Source organism: Schistosoma haematobium, chromosome 3, assembly GCF_000699445.3.
Source record: "Schistosoma haematobium chromosome 3, whole genome shotgun sequence".
Lineage (NCBI taxonomy): Eukaryota > Metazoa > Platyhelminthes > Trematoda > Strigeidida > Schistosomatidae > Schistosoma > Schistosoma haematobium.
The window spans coordinates 8408779-8428178 of NC_067198.1; the positions used below are offsets into that span (position 1 = coordinate 8408779).

The following is a 19400-nucleotide window of genomic DNA, read 5'->3' on the forward strand; positions in this document are numbered from 1 at the left end:
CAAAATCCTTACGGATCTCCATCTCACGTAAGCAGCTTCGTATACTTTGTGCACCACTCGTTATTGCTTGGCTCATACGCCAATTGTTCCCGCAGGATACTGGAGCCAATGTGCACCAGTGGTTTGGAATCCGATTAAAGCGCCGGACATTCGCTTTTCGTCCTCTCATCTTCGTAAGCAACACCCCCGCCACGAGAAGGCAGTGAGTAGGACTTCACTGGCAGAGGCTATATACGCGTGACCATGTGAGAGCATTTGGAGAGCGGACTCTCCCCACTCTCGGCCGTACCAGGGCATTTGGGGGTTAGGTATAAATTATAAACGTTAAAATACATCTCAACACTTAATTTAGTGAGAAAATAACTCATGGTCGTTGCCACACAGAAATATCACAAAGTAAATATCTGAAGGAAACATTAAAATGTGTACAGACTAATTTACTAGAGAGAGTCACCACCCAAGTTTCATGATTAGCTTTCCCCATATCTTAACTAAGAATATCTAATAATTGCTAATTCTTAGATTGGCGTATGAGTATTCGCTGGTGAATCTGCTTCCAGGAACATCTAAAAGCCTAGTATACTTACAGGGATTTAATGGTATTTTCTTGTATTTGACAATGAGATAATACAATCTTGGCCTATTTCCCTTAATTATGACCGGTATTGATATTTAGCGTTAATAGGAAAATAATGCCCGCATTATTGCTCTAATGAGTGTTCTGTACGGCGGAATTCTAAAAATCTTAACAGATATTTGTAGAAAAACAAAATCTTATATGACATGTTTAGCTTACAATTCATACCTGATGATCTAATTCCAGGGTATGAAGCTGAAATACTTCCGAAATAATAAAATTAGTTTACATCAATTCGTATCAGATCAACTAAAAATGAGATGACTAAGAAATTACAGACAAAAATCGAGAACAGAAACCAAACAAGCTACTGTTAAGCGCATACAGTGCAAAGTCATCGGGGAAAATGTTAGATTTAAATCAAGTAAGATATATGTGCTAGATATTGATTCAAATTATCATATAACTACTGATTCCGGATACTGTTTGACTGAAGGAATACAAACAAATTAGCAAACAGACAAGGCTTGTCTACTACGCACATCTTCAGTCAGTAATCAGGTGTTTCATGACGTCTAAATTATTTCGAATAATCTATCTTGAATTGAATCTTGTTTTTTTTACAAGTAAATCCATAATTAAGAACATATGAACAGGCGTGTGAGTATACCCAACCACTTAATGGCAATCATATACATAGTCTGGAAAACAGGTAAGATTTGAATATGATAGATGCTAAATTACTAACAAGGTCATATGAACCCGATGAATGACACGATTCTGAACACAGATTTCCAGCCACATGTATTATGTATATATGTTTGCATTGTCGTTCAGTTTTAATTTCGAGAGCATCAACAACTTTCTGTTTTCGCACTGGCTTTCTGGGTGAATAATAGCCACATTTACAACCATTTTTGTCAGTGTCTAACGGTAGGATCTAAGGAACGTTTTCCTTTTATTTGGGAATGTTTGACTGAAATTACCTCTATCCCAGTATTGCTGCTCTTAACTGAACTCTATCTCGAATGGATTTATCTCCCTCCAAGGTTGTAAACATGAGTTTCGAAATATAAACAACAGCTATCCCTCAACCACTGACTTTACAGCTTTTCACCCCAAAGATATTGATTTGATGCAATGGTAATTGAACTAACAGCTAGTAAAACACTTTACTTACGCACTACAAACCTCAGTGAACCACAATCGACAAGAAAGACGGTCTCGACAAATGATTTACTATGATCTGAATAAGCTGACATGTTTACCATGTAACTTTTTACAAAAGCCGATATTAGACGTCTAAATCATGACAACTGATCTCCAGTCATAATACATACAGGATGATTCTCAACAGATAAGGACTACTCTAAAATCTGATAGTATATATCCATCTACCACAAACCTATACTACGTTTCAATCTTGTAAATGTATTCGAACAAACAAAATTATAATTCTTTTGTAAAATAATTCGACTTTTCGGGTTAAAGTCCCTTACCGCAGTACTATAATCTTAACTAAACTTAAGTTTGATGCGGAGAATCTTAGACTGATTTTAGATTTAAATAGAAAATATATTCCATGTTCGGGTGCCAGTAACTCTAAGTAATAAGCATTCGTTTGAAGAAAAAAACACCACTTCGAAATCAATATACTTGATTCCTTTAAATAACTTCCGCGAATAATTCCATGTTAAATCTCAATGATTATAACACTATTAGGCACAATTAAGGGATATGTGCGGCGTTTGATATGTTCTCAGTAAGCAAATATTGACCATTATCAAATTAGATAACATCATGTATTTGCAGACAACAGTTTTCATGAATCAAATTGATAACAGATTTAATATTAGACAATAAATGTTTAGATAACAACCAGACGGCCTCTTCATTGTATTGCATAACATTTGAAACCAACATTCTCAAGGATTATGATTCATATAGCAAAAAGATATCAAGGATACCACTAATTTCTATTATTTACATAATTTACTTAAATAACTTAAGATTGGCGAATGCACCTGTACCTATACATGCATTAGTTACTAAAGAAGTTTTAATAACCTTTGTAATCTAACATTGCAGATTGGGTCAAAAATTCCACCTAGTGGGATAAAAAACAGATCTTAAAGTCTGATGGAAATAATACATTTGTATAGAACTATATAGATAGTCCAATTATCAATGGATAAGTAGACGACAAGGCCTAATTTTTGGAACGATCGGTACTTCAGTGAGGTTTTAAGCGTTCAAAGATCCTCTATGTCTGAAGTAATTTACACAATCACTGACATCATTACTTCTTGAACCCTCTAAGTATGGTTGTTATAACTAAAAACTGTCAAGTGATATCTTTTTCCTGAGAAATACCATCTCCAACTGAACTATCCCTAGCCAAAGATAAAAATCCAAGCTGTTGGAATTTCTTCGGACATTTTTCAATCTACCTAACTACCACTGACAAAGTATTGACTCAGTCTATTACAATAAGTCAAAAAGTGAACTCTAAGAAATAATAAAGTAAACCAAACCAAATATGAAACCAGTTATTTACGAGCTAAATTAGCATGCGTTATCGATAAAATAAATATTCCTCATCTTTCAGATTACAATCAGGACCCCTACTATTTTTAATAAGCTCAAACTAACAGTAACTTAATGCTTTTCTGTTATATGGTTTATACCACAGATTGATTACATTTAGACAACCATTGAAAACTAAGAAGCACCAGATAGATATTTAGTTTTACTACGGGACTCCTTAAAAATGTGCATTTACAAACCCACCATAGATCAAACCCAAAGGCTTCAGGTCGCATAGTTATAACTCAGCCTTTACATTATTCCGTCGGCATTTGATAGTTAACATTTCCAAATTTAATCGATTCTCCATACTTCCCAACCATCGTCCAATACTATTAGTGGGTAACTGCCTCCCGCTTCATATGGTTAAACTCCACTGGTTATAGTTTCTCACTAAAACTATATCATGTGCTTATTTGACCATAAATTAAGGTTTATTTCGCTTTCCCTAATTTAGTTGCTGCCACGTGAGACATAACACAAAGCCACTAAATGTATATATGCTTATTCTCATTTGTTTATCGAATTTCAATAAAAAAAAACCCGAACACTGACAGATTCAAGTTGCACAAGCTTAAAAGTACAGATACAAACATATGCAAACTAACCGGCCCTAATAATAATTTAAGTACATGATAAGTCGTAAAGTAATTCTGGGTTGACATATTAAAGTAACTCTTCAGTAGTGGTCTCAAACTCGAAATAACTATTTTAAGAAAAAGAATAGTGCAGTTTTATGCATCAACTTATTTGGAATTGTAACATGAATTATGTTGGTTTTTAGGGTTTTCTGGTGATGTCTGAAACATTTTAAATATTAACTGTTTAAGCTGTGAGTGTCGCATGTTTGGGTTTTCAGCTTTCAGCTGCGGCATCAAACGCTCTTCAAATGCCTGATAAGCAGCTTTTAAACGTTTCTCTGGATGTCGATCACCATCACCGTTAAAACTAGAGGAAAAGAAACGAGGTTAAAAAAGGAATGTTAACTTTTATGAAAATAAGAAGCAGAAGGCAAATAAGCTTCGGTAATTGTGTACGCATATTTAATTTGATTGTTTTAAGACTATCGCCTGAAAGCCTTGAATCTATGTTTTATGCTCCTTCGTAATCACCGAGATTTCTTAAAATCAACCTATGTACATTTCAATTATTTAATTTACTTAGTTAAGCACAAATATTGGTACAAAGGGGCATCTAAATATATATATGATTGTGAAGATAATGGTCAGCATAATAGAAAAAAGAATAATGGACAGGAATTAATGTATGAGAGTGGAAGGAAAAATAATATTAATGAAAGAAGCAGTTTAATTAGGAAAAATACAACCAGGAAGGATTCTTTTAGTGATAGAAGTTCCTCACACTTACATCAAGGGACTAAAACACTACGGCAGGACCAGCACTAGTTTTTCTTCTGGTCCATTTTTGATAACGTCTTAGGTCGCTGTTGCACTATCTCTAGGACTCCAACCAGGGAGTCGTTAGGGGACAACGGATGCCAGTCCTATACAGCGCTCTTTCATATCACGGTACCATGTACGCCGACCACCTCTAAACTTTTTCCAACCAGTCGAAGAGTTGAAAAACAACGAACGATATGGAATTTGTTGGGACGACGTTTAAGCCACAGAAGTCGGTGTTTTGAGATGGTGAAGTCACCACTGTGACCGGACCATCCCACTACCAACATAGTGTTACTACTGAATGTCATTAATACTTCCCAGACAATGATGATTGCTTCACATCATCAAATCGGAGAGGTCGGGTTTCACAAGCATAGAGCGAAACTGCCCTCACTGATGCGTTACAAACTCAATCTCTAACAACCACACTGACATTATGAAGGTGTCCAAGATGGGCCAGACTAGTAAACGCCACTCTGGCTTCCATCATACGTAAGTTTATCCCATCGCTCACGCCACCACCAGCACTTAAACAGCTACTTAGATACACGAACCTCTCAACTACTTGCGACGGTTTGATACTAAGAGTGGGTGTAGGTACAGAGTTTCGTATAAGTACTCTACACCCTAACCAAATGCTAGTACACCTGTTTACTAAACTTTGGGCTATGTGTATAGCTTGGAGGATAGTAGTAGTACTACTACAACTACTTATTTTCCAAAACAAAGGCAGGTAGATTGGGCTTCGAGCTATGTTCAATCGAATAATACAGTTTGTGCCAATAATAAGAATTAAAATTGTGGTATTTACCACAATAAATAAGTCATTTCAATTTACATTGATGCTTTTAGGATTGAATTCAATGAGATATTGTAACTTCCGCATAGGTTGTAATCATAATAGGTTTTATTGATGGATATAATTTAACTAGTTACAAGAAATAGAGAGGTGATCTAAATACATGGTGGAAGTGGGTTGTATACACTGTTTGACCCGATATATTAAGACAGGCACTAAACTAAAATTGCAACACGTTCAGATGAATACACCTATAAGGAAAAATGAAATTTATCCGAGCAGAAGCTTACTAAGCGTTATGTAAGTACCACTGGTTGCAATCATAATGCTCAATTGACTAATACGAAGCGGGTAGTTTAAAAACTACAAGAAAGAAGTGGAAAATCTAATAAACTGACAAATAATCAATCATTCTGGTAATGACAACTACCTACCGCATAGAGAGACTACTAATAAACTGTTATCATCACCACTTAATTGGAAAAGATAAATACACTGTACAGACGCGATAGTTGGTAACTCATGCATTTTTTATTCTTGCTACATTTTACCATTCAATATCATCCATGTGGACTTTCTACTTGCTACACACGATGAAAAATCTTACCCATAATTTTATGATATCAATACTGACTATCCATACGGAGGATCTAACACTGGTTGAAAACATTCTAAAGATAAATATAATCGGTCAATCAGTTCTAGTTTCTTTACTAAAACAGTACACAAGGAATAAAAGAGGTTCTGAGATGGATTGGAGAAAACAAGGAATGAATGCCTCCAAGATTTCGCAAACAAATTTAGACCATGTATGTTTTTCCTATACCTATATCAAACATCATGTGAGTCAGTTAGCTAAGAAATCGATTGGGCAACACATCAAAAATCGTTCCCACAAAGTAATTCGACAAGACACCATTCAATCTCCAAAAGTCATTGGAGAAGATTCATAGAACAATAAACCGACTAAATCTATGTTCAGCTTTAAATTGCATTGATGACCTGAAAATACTAATGGTGATAGCATAATGGTGGGACACTCTATATATGAGGTTTGATAAAACGTCATTCACTTGAGGTATCAAACGAATACCTTAGTATGGTGATAGCTTCTTCAACGGTACGAGCTTCTAAACCATCTTTCTCAGTTCGGTTTGGGTTAGGAGTCAATTCCGCAGGTTCAGATTTCTGAGTAGTTTGGTTTAAAGCTGATAGCTGAGCCTCTAGTTTCTTTTGGGCTTCAGCAATTTGCGCTTGTGTAAGCTTTGACGGTTGTTCTTTAGTGACTGTGGATTTAGATGACTTGAAACCAGCGATTTCATCATTATATAGCCTTTCTTTTTCCTTTTTTCTCTCTATTAGCTCCAGACGCTTTGAGTCTTTCTCTTCCTGTAGTGTACATTACATGAACTAAAAGCTCACTTTCCGTTGTTGTTTCTTATTCAAATGTTTGTCATCATCTCTCCAATACTCATCCTCAGCCTTTTTTAGTGTGATTTCTCGCTCTTCTCGCTTCTTTTCGGCTCGTCTTTCTCGAGCCTCCAATGATTTCGGACATGTCCCGAGTTTCTTCGGCATGTAGTGGGTCCTCTAGTCGGTAATGAGCGTAAATTTCGTCGAAAAATCTAATAACTCAGTACAGTAATCTGGGAATACAAGAAGAAATGTAACCAATTGTCTTTTATATTTGGTTTATAAGGCAGAAACAATCGGAATATACATTGAAATTAGATCGTGGTTAAATCTAGGTTGAGGTGTCTAAAACACAGAGGCTAACTTACATGTTGTAATAATATAAGTTGACAACAACTAATAATAATGTGAATTTAAGGCCAAAAACTAGACTCGTAAACGGCGCTGTTTCTTTTCTAATGTCCAATCCTTTTTTTGAGTCATTTATCGGTAACTGCCAAATATCAAACAATTTGGATAGATTGTAGTGGCACTGGATCCCAACTATGATCTTTAAAGTGGAATACGAGACAATTGAGAGAGTAGATATTCAACATTTGACTCGGAGAAAAACCCAACGATTAAGAAGTCGGGAAGAATAAATTCAATTGATTAAAATTCGACTGATTGGATGGCATGGCTTGGGCTTGCAGGTTTGGTCATACTTGTGCAACGTGACCTTTATCCATGTTAAATATATTGTACTCTGTCCAGCCTAAATGAGTTCTTCATCATGTATTGATGATTATTACAATACGATGAGTCAAGGTAGACAAGGATGTGAATTTCACATAAAATGTTAAAGGTTAGGCAGTTACATCACGACAAATCTATAATTTTAGGATTAAGTCTATTACTGGAGCAGTTCTACTATAGAAGTAGACCATAACTTTACAAATTCTCCAAGTAATTTTAAAGCTCTAAACTATCGCATTTACTTCATTTTGCTCTACATATCTTGATATCCTCAGCATATGACAAAACCTATGATGATAAGAGACTAGGAATGTTATTTGCATACAAGAGGACCAGCAATGGCTTTGAGACACTCTGCTAAGCATAGTTTCGCATTTAGACAACTTCGAGTTCATCCATACTCTTTGTTGACACCCAAATAGGAAGTTGTTTGTCCATATTAACAAATTGCCCCCAATCCCAATATTAATTGACTTATATCACAGCCGGTTGTGAAGGATTTCGTCAAGGGTCCTGCTGAAATCAATTAAGGCTACATCTGTAAAGAGCATTTTATATTTAAGAGCACACTAACTTTCACGGGCTACTCGTGAGTTTGTGAGACATGAGTAACTTGTTCTAAAGCCATGATGCTTTTGAGGAAGAATCTAGCTCTCGTCAAGATACTTGAGCAACTCCTTCTGAATACTCTTTTCCAACATTTTAACAACCACTATGATTAGACCTACTAGTCGAAAGTTCTCAGGTTTATGTCTCTTGCCTGTTTTAAAGATAGGACTTACCATGGCATTACTCCGGTCTTTTGGTAATCGACCCTGGGTTACAGACAGTCTTAAAAAATAGTCTTAAAAGTTTCGCGACAAAATTAGCTAGTTCCTCTAGCAACCCAGGATGCAGTTCATCAGGTCCCATGGATTTGCCTATATCAAGCCCATTTAGAAGACCAAAGCCACCGAGTTCCTCAACTATCACAGCGTCCAGTATGTGCATGGGGGATATATGAACTGAAAAGGAGGACATTTCTACGATATATACATTGCTAAAGCATTTCAAGATTACCCAAGTTTTACCACAATCATCCTCCACTAGTGTGGATACTCCGGTTCTATTGACCAATCTACTGAGGATCCTGAACGTATAGTATCGTATTTATTTGGTTTTCACTTGTCTGATTTGGCTTGAACTGACATGTGCTTGTTACTGACAACTATATGGAAATAAAAGACCAGAACTGCATGGTCGCTTTTACCTAAGGGTGGCATATAATGGAGGTTTGTGACGTCATCCTTATAATGGGCCAATGTAAGATCTAGTTAGACCTAGTTGCTTTTTTCACATGTTGCACTAGGTAAAATGTGATAATCGTATTAACTAGTTTTAGTCCGAAAGAATTTTCCGACCATTCAATCCTCAGATTACTCCAGTCTACCGTATTTGCATTAAAGTCTCCTAAGACTAAAAATCGACCACTTGATGACCAAGTGTTTAAACCGCACAGCAAGACCTCGTTCACTTCATGGTTTAGGATGAGGTGGACCAAACCAATCAGCAGCTCTTGCCCTTTGCGGAAACTGACTATTTCGTATGTCCTATTCTCATGAGATTTGTCATCAATAACAGTAAATAGGATAGTATTTCTAGTGAATAGAACCACTCCTTCTTTTGAGCTTGTGTATTCTATCGGCTTTTACCAATACGAAACTCGAGACAAATTTTCTACTGTCTACAAACCATATCAGTCAATTTTCTGTCACTGTGATTACATCCGGTCAGGTAGAGTCTATCTGCACATCCATCTCCAATCACCTGTTGGGCATGCTCAGAACATTTGTATAACATACCCGAAATCTATTTAAATGACTTCGTTCTGCTTCTAGAGTGACTTTGGCATCATTCTCTGCCAATATCCAAAACATTTGTCACAATCCTTCCTAAACCGACTGACTTCGCGCACGCTTCTCGTTGTTTTTTGGTACGATTCCAGGCATTGGATAATGTCCAACAGGTAGTAGTCTGGCCACTCAATTGTACTAATCCTAATCAGTTTGGTAATTATTTGTAAATTTGAACAGTTTGCAACTCAAGTGAGTGAGTTTGTCTCAGAGCAGAAGGGTTTCTGGACATCAGAAGCTGTCACATTACCAGGTAGGATTTTGGTTTGTTGCAATTCAAAAATAATAAAGTAACAATGTCAATACTGGTCGTAGACGATTGTTTCAAGAATAAATAAAAAAATTTCGTGTTCGGTAATGTGTGAGAAGATGGAATTGAGGGAACAAAAAGGTAAATGAAGATGATATTAAGACGGATAGGAAGTAACTACTGGTCTGCGTTAGTAATAATGGTAGGTAAACTATGAGACATGCATCATGTGTAGCTGGTCCAAGCTAGAGAATTTAACCCATTGGAACGTCCTTGTTCGTCTCTTGTTATTTCTTCTAGTATATTATGATTTTTCTTTCTTCTGATGTCCACGTCCACAAAGTGCAATCAGGGACTATTCTTATAGCTACATCTCTTCTCTACTGATATGGATTTAGCTAAACTAGCTGGTAGATCATTCCTGGCAACAAATGTGAACAAACGGTCTGTCCTGAATGTCTCCATTTTAAACTTTCATTATACAGCAGTTCCCTCCTATATAGCCTTAGTGGCTAAGAGATACACTACTCCATTTAGTAGAAAAATATGAGTATGGTATTTAATATAGACTTGTTCGATCCACACAGCCGGATGGTCACTCTAGAACATAAAATCTGACAGATCATGCGACAGTCAAAGGCATAATATCAATTTACTTATTTAACTGGTGTTTGATCATGTGGTTGATTGGAACTGCCGTATCTGAATCCTTTTAACACGTCTGTGTTTGGTTGCCCGTCTATCTATCTGTTACTCATATTTTATTGTTATACTGACTGACAAATATGTGAAAATAAATCCTCAAGATAAACGGTTCTGTAATTCTCCGACATTCTTGCTGACTCCGGTAATTGTGCTGGGCATACGCTAGCTAAAGACGCTCGATCAAGTGTCCAAACCAGATCGTCGTTGTCTGCACCGTGCTACAGTCCCCTTGCGACAACTAGCTAATTGCTCGATAAACTGACTATCGAATATACTTCGTACTCTCTCTTTCCTGACCTCTGGTTTGATTAGGTTCAACATCCTCGATTATAAAAACGTTACGGACAACGGCGCTGTCAAGCTCTGAGTATCAGTGACATTTTTCAATATTTGTGATATACTGACTCAGTACAACTCCGGTTACATTGTACTTATTTTGACACATCGACGTCTAGATCAGTCTTTTGATACAGTTGCAGGTGATCCTGATGCCGATCTCTTAATGATGATTATAAATAAATGCTAGAATGGAAGGGTATTTAAAATGTTTTTGTAACACAGAAAACGCTGAAAACCCCTCCACCGCATTTCATCGGACAGTATTGTTATTTATTTGTTTCTTCCCGTTGCTATGTACCTTAACCCTTATTCAGGTCTCCCGTTAACCACACATTGTGTTCTTCAGTTTTCTTCGTCTGATCTTTTATCATGAGACCCTGACTACAGACTTGACTTTTGCTACCAATTATTTCTGTTGCAGGTTACCGGACTATTGGCAATAAATTCGTGTCTGACTAGCTGAAGATCACGGCACGGTTCAGTGCGTGACTTTCAACATTTGACTGTCTGCTTGGGAAGATTGCTGAAATCCCTGCAGATAGGCATCTGTTCCCGTCTTGTTGGGAATATTTTACTGATTCTCAGGTGTTGAACTCTTGTTTATTAACTATTTCTTTTGTTGTTTAGCACGCTGATTTGTGTTAGAGCAACCCTTTACTGTATGGCACAGCTGTACCGTTTAAGGTATTCTCCTTCTTAAATTAGAACCGTTCAAATTGAACACAGAATCTATGTTTTGGTATAATTTAATACGAGAAACTTAGAAACGTTTTGTTTGCTATGCATAATAACGTAGTGTAGTCTAATCGAATAAGTTCTGATTCGTTAGTTTGTCGTGATATTGGTCCTAAACATACAATCCTCAAAGCTGAACGTGACATAACTGGGAAAATTCATACTTAACAATTAGCATGAACAGAAGGTCAACAATGTGGAAGGCGGGAAGAAATAATTGAATTCAATAGGGTGGCAGTCACGTGGAAGTCACATCATTTTTCTACACTGGCTCGTCCTATCGTGATAATCAGAGATGTGACAACTAGCACTTCTGACGAACAAATTCGAGCCAGGAGAGAGTAATATATTTGATACGACAAGCGAAGGGATGTGATCAAGCATGCATGGTCATGCCATTACATTCCATCGGTTGTTACCACGTTTGGCATTGTTGACCTCCTGTTAATAATAATAATAATATATTTCTGCAATGGCAGGTACACGCCATCTTTACAGGTATGATCTATAAATTACAACGTTTATTGGTCCACAGTATGCATGTTAAATAAGTATAATCTATAAAAGTGAATATCGGTTCATTCCTTCAGATATACTGAGTAGTCGTCAAAATCTTCCCCAAAATGGCATTGCTTCCACGTTACACACCAGATCCAATCTCCACATTATTATGTTAGGATTTCGGTCGTGCTAAGTATTTATGCAATGCAACTTTTTAAGTTTATAGTTGTTATGAAGTAGAATTGTAGAGCGCTTGGTGTGAACTATGACCTTGGGAAAACACGGACGTCTAGTTTGTTCCAGATGTCAGACGTTCCACAGCTGTGCCCTCAGAGCAAGATCCTGAAAAAAAAGTGAAACCGAGGAGCAGCGAGGCACTTGGATATGAACGATAAACAATACTTAACATTTTGTAGTGGAGCAGACAGAAGTATGATAAATTATTAGATTAATTTCGTACTAGCTCTTGTAGCTAAAGTGAAATATGATCAGAGGCTCCAGATAAGAGAATGCAGTAATAAATAACAATGAGTTGTGATATTTGGTGAGGTGCAGTAAGTTCAAATGAAGGAAGGGAAGTCAGAGTTGGAATAAGGAAGGCTGTCTATCAGAAAAGAAAGTGCATATAGAGAGCAGTGTTAGGAAAACGAATAACTATGTCTTTTGTTATTAGAAGGGGTGATGTGGAGATTTTTTTAGAAATCTCAATTGTTGAAATCATAAGTCAATTGAAGCTAGTCTACCATGGAAAACCTGGAAGCACTGGGCGACGTTCGAGTCTCGTGGAGAGCGTGATCGTGGATTGGCACTGCTGGGGAGTCCCATACTAGAACGAAACGCCCATCCAGTGGTTCCAGGTTTTCCACAGTGATCTAGCTTCAACTGACTCATGATTTCAACTGTGTATTTTATTGTCTGATTTTTTTCATCCGATGCCTGCCACACAGTCTTAATGTAAAAGCCGAGTTATTATGTTATGGGTTGTCTTAGTAGACTAGCTGATCCAGCATAAAATTGGAAACATGAGTCTGAGTGGTGAGCGTGGCAGAAAAACCTTAGATTGACTGACTTGTCCCCAAACATCAAGAACCCGATGCAAACAAGTGTTCTTCCCCACAAACGTGGGTGGTTTGGAGTCATCGCCCTCACCTTCAATGCTTGCTGGTCAGCAACTCCACCCTCCCCTTTTTGTGATGTTAGGCTCAGTTAAGCTTATTTTTGGTTATATGTCATACCTCACACAATGCTCTGTGTTTCACATCCTGTTGGAAAACATTATTTCTATAAGTACCATTTTACAAGCTTATCAGGCAGTCACAAGTGGTGGACTGTTGTTAAGTCATCGATGCAATGCTTTAATTGACTGTAGTATAAAGTATAGCTTGCCGATCAGAGTGTAGATTTTAAGAAGGGTATATTGTAGGGTAGTTGTTTGCCAAAGTAAGCGGAAAAATATAGAAATATATGAGTTATAGATAAGGTAATGTGTGGTGAGATAATATTCATGGCAAGTCAACATAGTGTACCGCAGAGTGAAAATCCGATAAAGAATAGACAAGAAGAAACTCAAATTAACTTAATGTTGATGTCATTTCGTTCTATCCTAACCGGCTGATGGGTAACAGATTCCACAGGTGCAAGACCACTGGTAGTAGGCAGTCGATTGTGCAGTTCCTTTGACTTTTTAGGGTAGTAGTGAGCGTCTCTTAGCGACCGAAAAGCGATAGGCCCGGTGTGTTACCCGTCTACTTTAAGAAAAATAATTAGGGTGGAAAAATTATCTAGTACAACTACAAAGTAGGAAAATAAGGCAATTCGGTCTATACATGTGGAGAGCTTATAATATCTGAGTGGGACGCAGATTTGCTCGTTTGTGCTAGATTTGTGCAAGTGAGAACTTGATCAATAAGTCTTACAAACGTATGTAATTCTCCTGCCATGCGTATTTCATAGGGAAGACTGTTCAGTATTAATGCATACTTAATGAGGAAGAAGTTTTCCCGAGTTATTGACCTGTATTTCTCAACTTTGACAGTGAATACTTTGTCTCGAAGGACGTATTCATGTGTGTCTTGGGCAAGAGCTATATTACATGTGGAATAAGTAAGGTTTTTGAGTGCTGTTCCTAAGATTTGGCATCGGGAACTGTTGTCAATGACTCAGTCAGTCTTAAATATTTTACGCGTGAAGTCTCGTTGCATTACTTCCAACTTAGGTATATCAGATAGGCGTAGGTTGGAAAATAAGAACGAGCAGTATTCAATGATAGATCTTACACAAACTTTATAAAGAAGGATTTTAGATTCATGTTGATAGAAATTACGAAGAATGAAGCCAAGCAATTTCCGCATTTCAGATGCTTTGGCTGAGATGTGTTCAGGGAAAGTAAGGCTGTGTGAGTAATTTACCACTAGATCAGTTACTGATGCCAGTCTGGGCAGTGTGTGGTTGTTAAGTGTCAGTTTTATTTTAAGAGACGTGTCTCCTATACATAACCAGTCGCATTTCTATGTGTTGAGCTCTAACCTCCAGCGTTTACGCCAGTCGTCTACCACGTCGAGTTTATAGTGACCTACTTTTGTCAAGAGAACGCGATTGGTTTAATGGAAACAATTATTATTATAACCAATTGTACCAGTTGGAGATGCCACAAGTATTCAGTATTTGACAATGCTTTAACCAGTAACACCTTCTAATATAAAGCGTACTCACCAATAGAAATCAAAAGACAGAATTGAGGAGATCAGAAGTTGTATTTAACGATTGTCAATATATCGGAATTGTCTGATCTAGTCTGGCTAGCGATTGCAGTAAATGTTGAGCACGGCGTTCTCACTCGTGATCTGGTGCGGATGCATGACCGAGCGCCTTCAGCTAGGTGAGTTCACTAAAACTAATCTGGTCACCATCCAATGTCGAAAACTTACAGAGCTATTTATTTTGGGGATTTATTTACCGCTACAGGTCACACCCTAAGACGTGGCCAGCCAGAAGTTTAAGCCCAACGAGTTTTGTCGCTGGTAAACACTCTTCTTATAGCTTGCTAGGTTTGGCAGCGTCTGATCGTCTTTCCTTACTCTATAGGACCATGAAGGACAGTATAGTAAAAAAAGAAAAAAAGTACAATGAAAATTTCGGCTCCTCGTAAACTTCATCGTTCTTTTCCAGCCGTCCTGGAAAAGAAAGAAGAAAATGTAAGTTCATGTCGAAATAAACTCGTACGCGCGTAAAAACATAATACCGGCGAAAAAAGTGGAAAATAAACTCATATACACGTAATATCGTAACTCCGCCTGGAGTCCCTCCGGGGGCTACTGCCGGTCCCAAGCCCGGATAAAGGAGGAGGGTTGGGCATGGGGTTAGCGTCCCCATCCCGTAGAAAACTAACTCGCTAAAACAACGCTAATCAGAAAAAATTATTCAAGTACACGTAATATAGTCGAAAAAGGATTTTTAGAATGTTTTTTGTCTGGTTCTGTTTTGAAATAAAAATGAAAATATATAAGCATATGAAAATTGTCTTTTTTAAAAAATATTACATATGGTAAAAAGAAAAATCGAGATAATATAAAATGTCAAGTTGTGCCTTATGTGCAATAATCGTTTAAATGTTCTGGAAATCTTACTCTTCTTCCAGAACGCGTTGTTTTAGGTTTATTTTCTGATACTGCCGAAGTATCATCGTGGGCGTTGCCTGTCGGTTGAGGTATTATAAGTGTACGAGTCGTGTCGTTTGATAGTACCGAAGGAAAATCGACGTGTATAGGATTTCCTGCTAAATACGCTGCTTTTAAGCAATCGATGCTGATGCTATCGTTTGTTCCGTTCTTGTTGACTATATAGTACTTAGATTCACGTTGAAGAACTTTGAAAGGTCCTTTCTATGCGGATTCGAAAGGTCGTCGACGCGAGCCTTGACGTACGAAGACGTGTGTACTATATCGTAAGTCAGGTTGAACGGAAACATCAGTTGATTGAGTTCGAGTGGAAGCAGGTTTAACTGAACGCATTGCGTTTGTAAGCTTGTTCGTGTAGGAGGTTAGATCCATGTTCACTGAAGAGGATGAAGGATCCACGAATTCTCCTGGAAGTCGAAGTGTCGTTCCATAAACCGGTTGAGCTGCAGTGTATTCAATATCAGCTTTCATTGCATTGCGAATGCCTAGTAAGACGAGTGGAAAAGCATCGGTCCACTGTGAAACGTTTGCAGCTGATAGTGAAGCTTTTAGTCGTCGGTGAAAGCGTTCTACTAACCCGTTTGCTTGTGGGTGGCAGGCAGTCGTTCGGAATCGAGTGATTCCTAAAAGTGTGGTCAGACGACGGAAAAGTTCAGATTCAAACTGACGTCCGCAGTCTGTAGTGATGGTTGAAGGGCAGCCGAAGTTTGCCACCCATCGTTCGACGAAGGCGTGGGTCACTGTTTCAGAAGTGGTGTTCTTGATAGGTACTGCTTCTGGCCATCGAGTGAAACGGTCTACGCATGTTAAGAGATAAGAGTATCCATTTGAATCTGGTAAAGGTCCTACCAAATCCAGATGAAGATGGTCGAAACGAGCATCGAGAGTATTAAATGAGCCTAAAGGACACTTATTGTGTCTAATCACCTTAGGTTTCTGGCAGCTTACACAGGAGCATGCCCACTCCCTCACGTCTTTATTCATGCCAGGCCAGCAAAACCGTTCTGCTATAAGTTTGATGGTTGCACGAACACATGGATGTGAAAGTTTGTGCAACGTATTGAAGACGTTGCGTCGATAATATTTCGGCACGATTGAACGATTCCTACCTGTAGATGTGTCACAAAGTAAGGTTTCCTTACCTGTTCCCAACTGTTCGATGCGTAGTTTGAGGGTTGTAGACGATAACTTGTGCTGAAGATCAGTGTCTTCTTTTTGAAGCTGGGCAAGTTTCAGAAGGTCGATTCCTTGGAAACTGTTCAAGGAAGTTATTCGAGACAAGGTGTCCGCGACTACATTGTTTACTACAGAAGTGTGTTGGATGTCTGAAGTAAACTGCGAAATGTAGTCCAGTTGTTGAGACTCACGAGGTGAGTACTTGTCAGAGTAAGAGCTTAACGAAAAGGTAAGCGGTTTACGGTAATTGAAAAGGGTAAATTCACGGCCTTCGATGTAGTGTTGAAAATGCCATACAGCACAATACATAGCTAGGAGTCCCCTACCGAATATGCTGTACCTCGATTCGGTGTCTAGCAACCGTCTAGAGAAAAATGCCAATGGCTGCCAGTTTTTGTCAACCCATTGTTGTAAGACTCCTCCGATTGCTGAGTCGGATGCGTCTACTGCGATACCAATGGGTGCTTCGGTGTCCTGATGAGCAAGCATTGTTGCTTTAGCGATAAGTTCGGTCATAATATTTCACACCACCGTGCAGTAAGGAGTATATCTTGTGTTCTGCGTTCCTTCATCTGCGTTTTGCAAGGAGACGACGCAAAGTTTTGGCTTTAGATGCAGCAGCGAGCGTAGTAAGTTTTTCTGCCTGTTTATGTTTGTTGTGTTGACTTTGCACTCTTTCAGGTACAGAGTATATCTGGTTCAGGGCACTGAAGTCCTTTGATGTATAGTACGTCCCTTTTGGTTTTCGCAGCTTAAACTTAGTCTTTTGGTTGACATAGGGATTAATTGTTTTAAAAGCAATTTTAGGGGAAATGGTAGTGTCCAGTGTGGGTTTGGTGGTAGTATTGAATATTTCTAATGTTTCTAAGAGGTTATCACTGGCAAAGGAACTGCTCCAGTCAGAATGATTTTCTAGAAATCGAGTTTTCTCAGTCAGAGTGTTGAATGCAAATCTTTTCATCAATTATAATAATAATAATAATTTATTCTCAAATAACAGTTTGTTACATGAGGCATGCCAGTTTACAGGCAAGATCAAATTGATACAAATGATACAATATACACTGTATTAAATTACATAACTGGGTTGATAATTTATAAGATATGAATGTAGATGGTTTTAGTCAGTACTACAGTTGGCGCGCTTCACGAAAGTTGCGTTGCGAATGTGCAACTGATGGTCAAGGATAGGTCCATTGAAGGTGGGAGCTTCTAAATGTCACAACCTTATATCCCTTTGGAATATCTAAGGCTTTGAGGATGGTGCAGGATGAAATCTTTCGTTCCATATCACAAGGGGGCTGGAAGAGGGAGCAAGTAAAAGAAAGGACGAGAAGCAGAGTAGCCAATATTCATGAAGGAATGTTTAAGGTATGATTACTCAGTCTAATTTTCTTTTATTAAGGTATTTGTTAAGAAAGAGCATTTTAATAGGTTAAAGAAAATAAGTGTTAGCAAGGTGTGAGTGGACTTACAACTAACGAATGGAGGCGATTCGGAAAGGAGCTGAGAGTATGGGATTATGTGTGATTATAAAATAAAATATAGTGCTAGAAACAGTATTGTGATATAAAATTAGCTGTCTTCCTTTTATTGTCGAAGCTATTAGAGCCCCTTTCGTTTTTTTGTATTATTATTTTTTTCAGGTATTATAGGGTCTTGAGTAGGCTTCGTATATTAGAGAATTGTCTAGTTTGCTTGTAATAGGTGTAGGATCCAAACTACGGTTTGGATGTTGAAGAATAGCCTCCCGTGACTTTAGACACGCGCCCTTTCCCGTCGAAATCAGAACAAGTAATCGGGTAACTAGCGGTTCTATAATTCATAATAAATTTAATGTAAATCATTACCTAAACAAATATTATCACCCGGCTATTCAATCAATGATTGTTCAATCAATTAAATCTAAATTACAATAAATCAAGAAGTCGATAGAAGATGCAAGAAAATTACCAATCACCACAAATAAATGTTATTCTATCCTGTCTGGATAGATCACGTACAGATTCGTTCAAAAGGTAATAATTGGTCGCTCTATAACACAGTGTTTTCAATTCTGGAAGAGTGCTTCAATTCACAACCAAAATGCACAATTCCAGTCAACACAGGTCAAGCAATCAAAAGCAGGGATAAACCAAAATGGCTGCCGCCCAGACTTAGTATAAAGTAAAACAACATAAGTGCAGTTCGGGAAGAAACATGGGGAATTGGTGAAGGTGTAGTAAAAACGAAACTATAATAAAATACAAATATTAACAATTCAAATGTAGTCAAAAAGTTAACAATGTACAACTAAAAGAATCAATAGGGACAAAGTGTAAGTATATACATGGAGGGATTTTCACAAACACACAAAGCACTCAAAATGGATCTTACACCGGCCCCCAAAATCCCTCCATATCACACAAGCTACCTTGATGCCTATGGTCATGGTTCATTATGTAGCATATGACACTATAGGAACGAGTAGGACTTACAACAGTACGCCTACTTGACCTACCTACATTAATAACAACAAAGACTAATCCGAAGCTTCAAGGAGACCTGTTTCACTTGTTCTCTGGTGTTCAACAATAACACTCGTGGTATAGACTTAGTCACTTTTCCCCGAA

At 37.9% G+C, this 19400-nt stretch overlaps 2 protein-coding genes across 2 annotated transcripts; one reads left to right on the top strand and one right to left on the bottom strand.

The window, feature by feature from the left end:
* Window positions 1-2181: 2181 nt before the first annotated feature.
* MS3_00004935 (uncharacterized protein) lies at window positions 2182-7488 on the bottom strand. Its single transcript, XM_051212925.1, has 4 exons — window positions 7147-7488; window positions 6788-7109; window positions 6459-6754; window positions 2182-4111 (listed from the first exon to the last, which is right to left on the bottom strand). The coding sequence occupies exons 2-4, from the start codon at window positions 6941-6943 to the stop codon at window positions 3910-3912; spliced, it is 654 nt and encodes a 217-aa protein (XP_051068849.1). The 5' UTR covers window positions 6944-7109; window positions 7147-7488; the 3' UTR covers window positions 2182-3909.
* MS3_00004936 (uncharacterized protein) lies at window positions 3903-6300 on the top strand. The gene has a single exon (XM_051212926.1). It carries the CDS (start codon window positions 4258-4260, stop codon window positions 4567-4569), a length of 312 nt encoding a protein of 103 aa, XP_051068850.1. The 5' UTR covers window positions 3903-4257; the 3' UTR covers window positions 4570-6300.
* Window positions 7489-19400: the final 11912 nt, after the last annotated feature.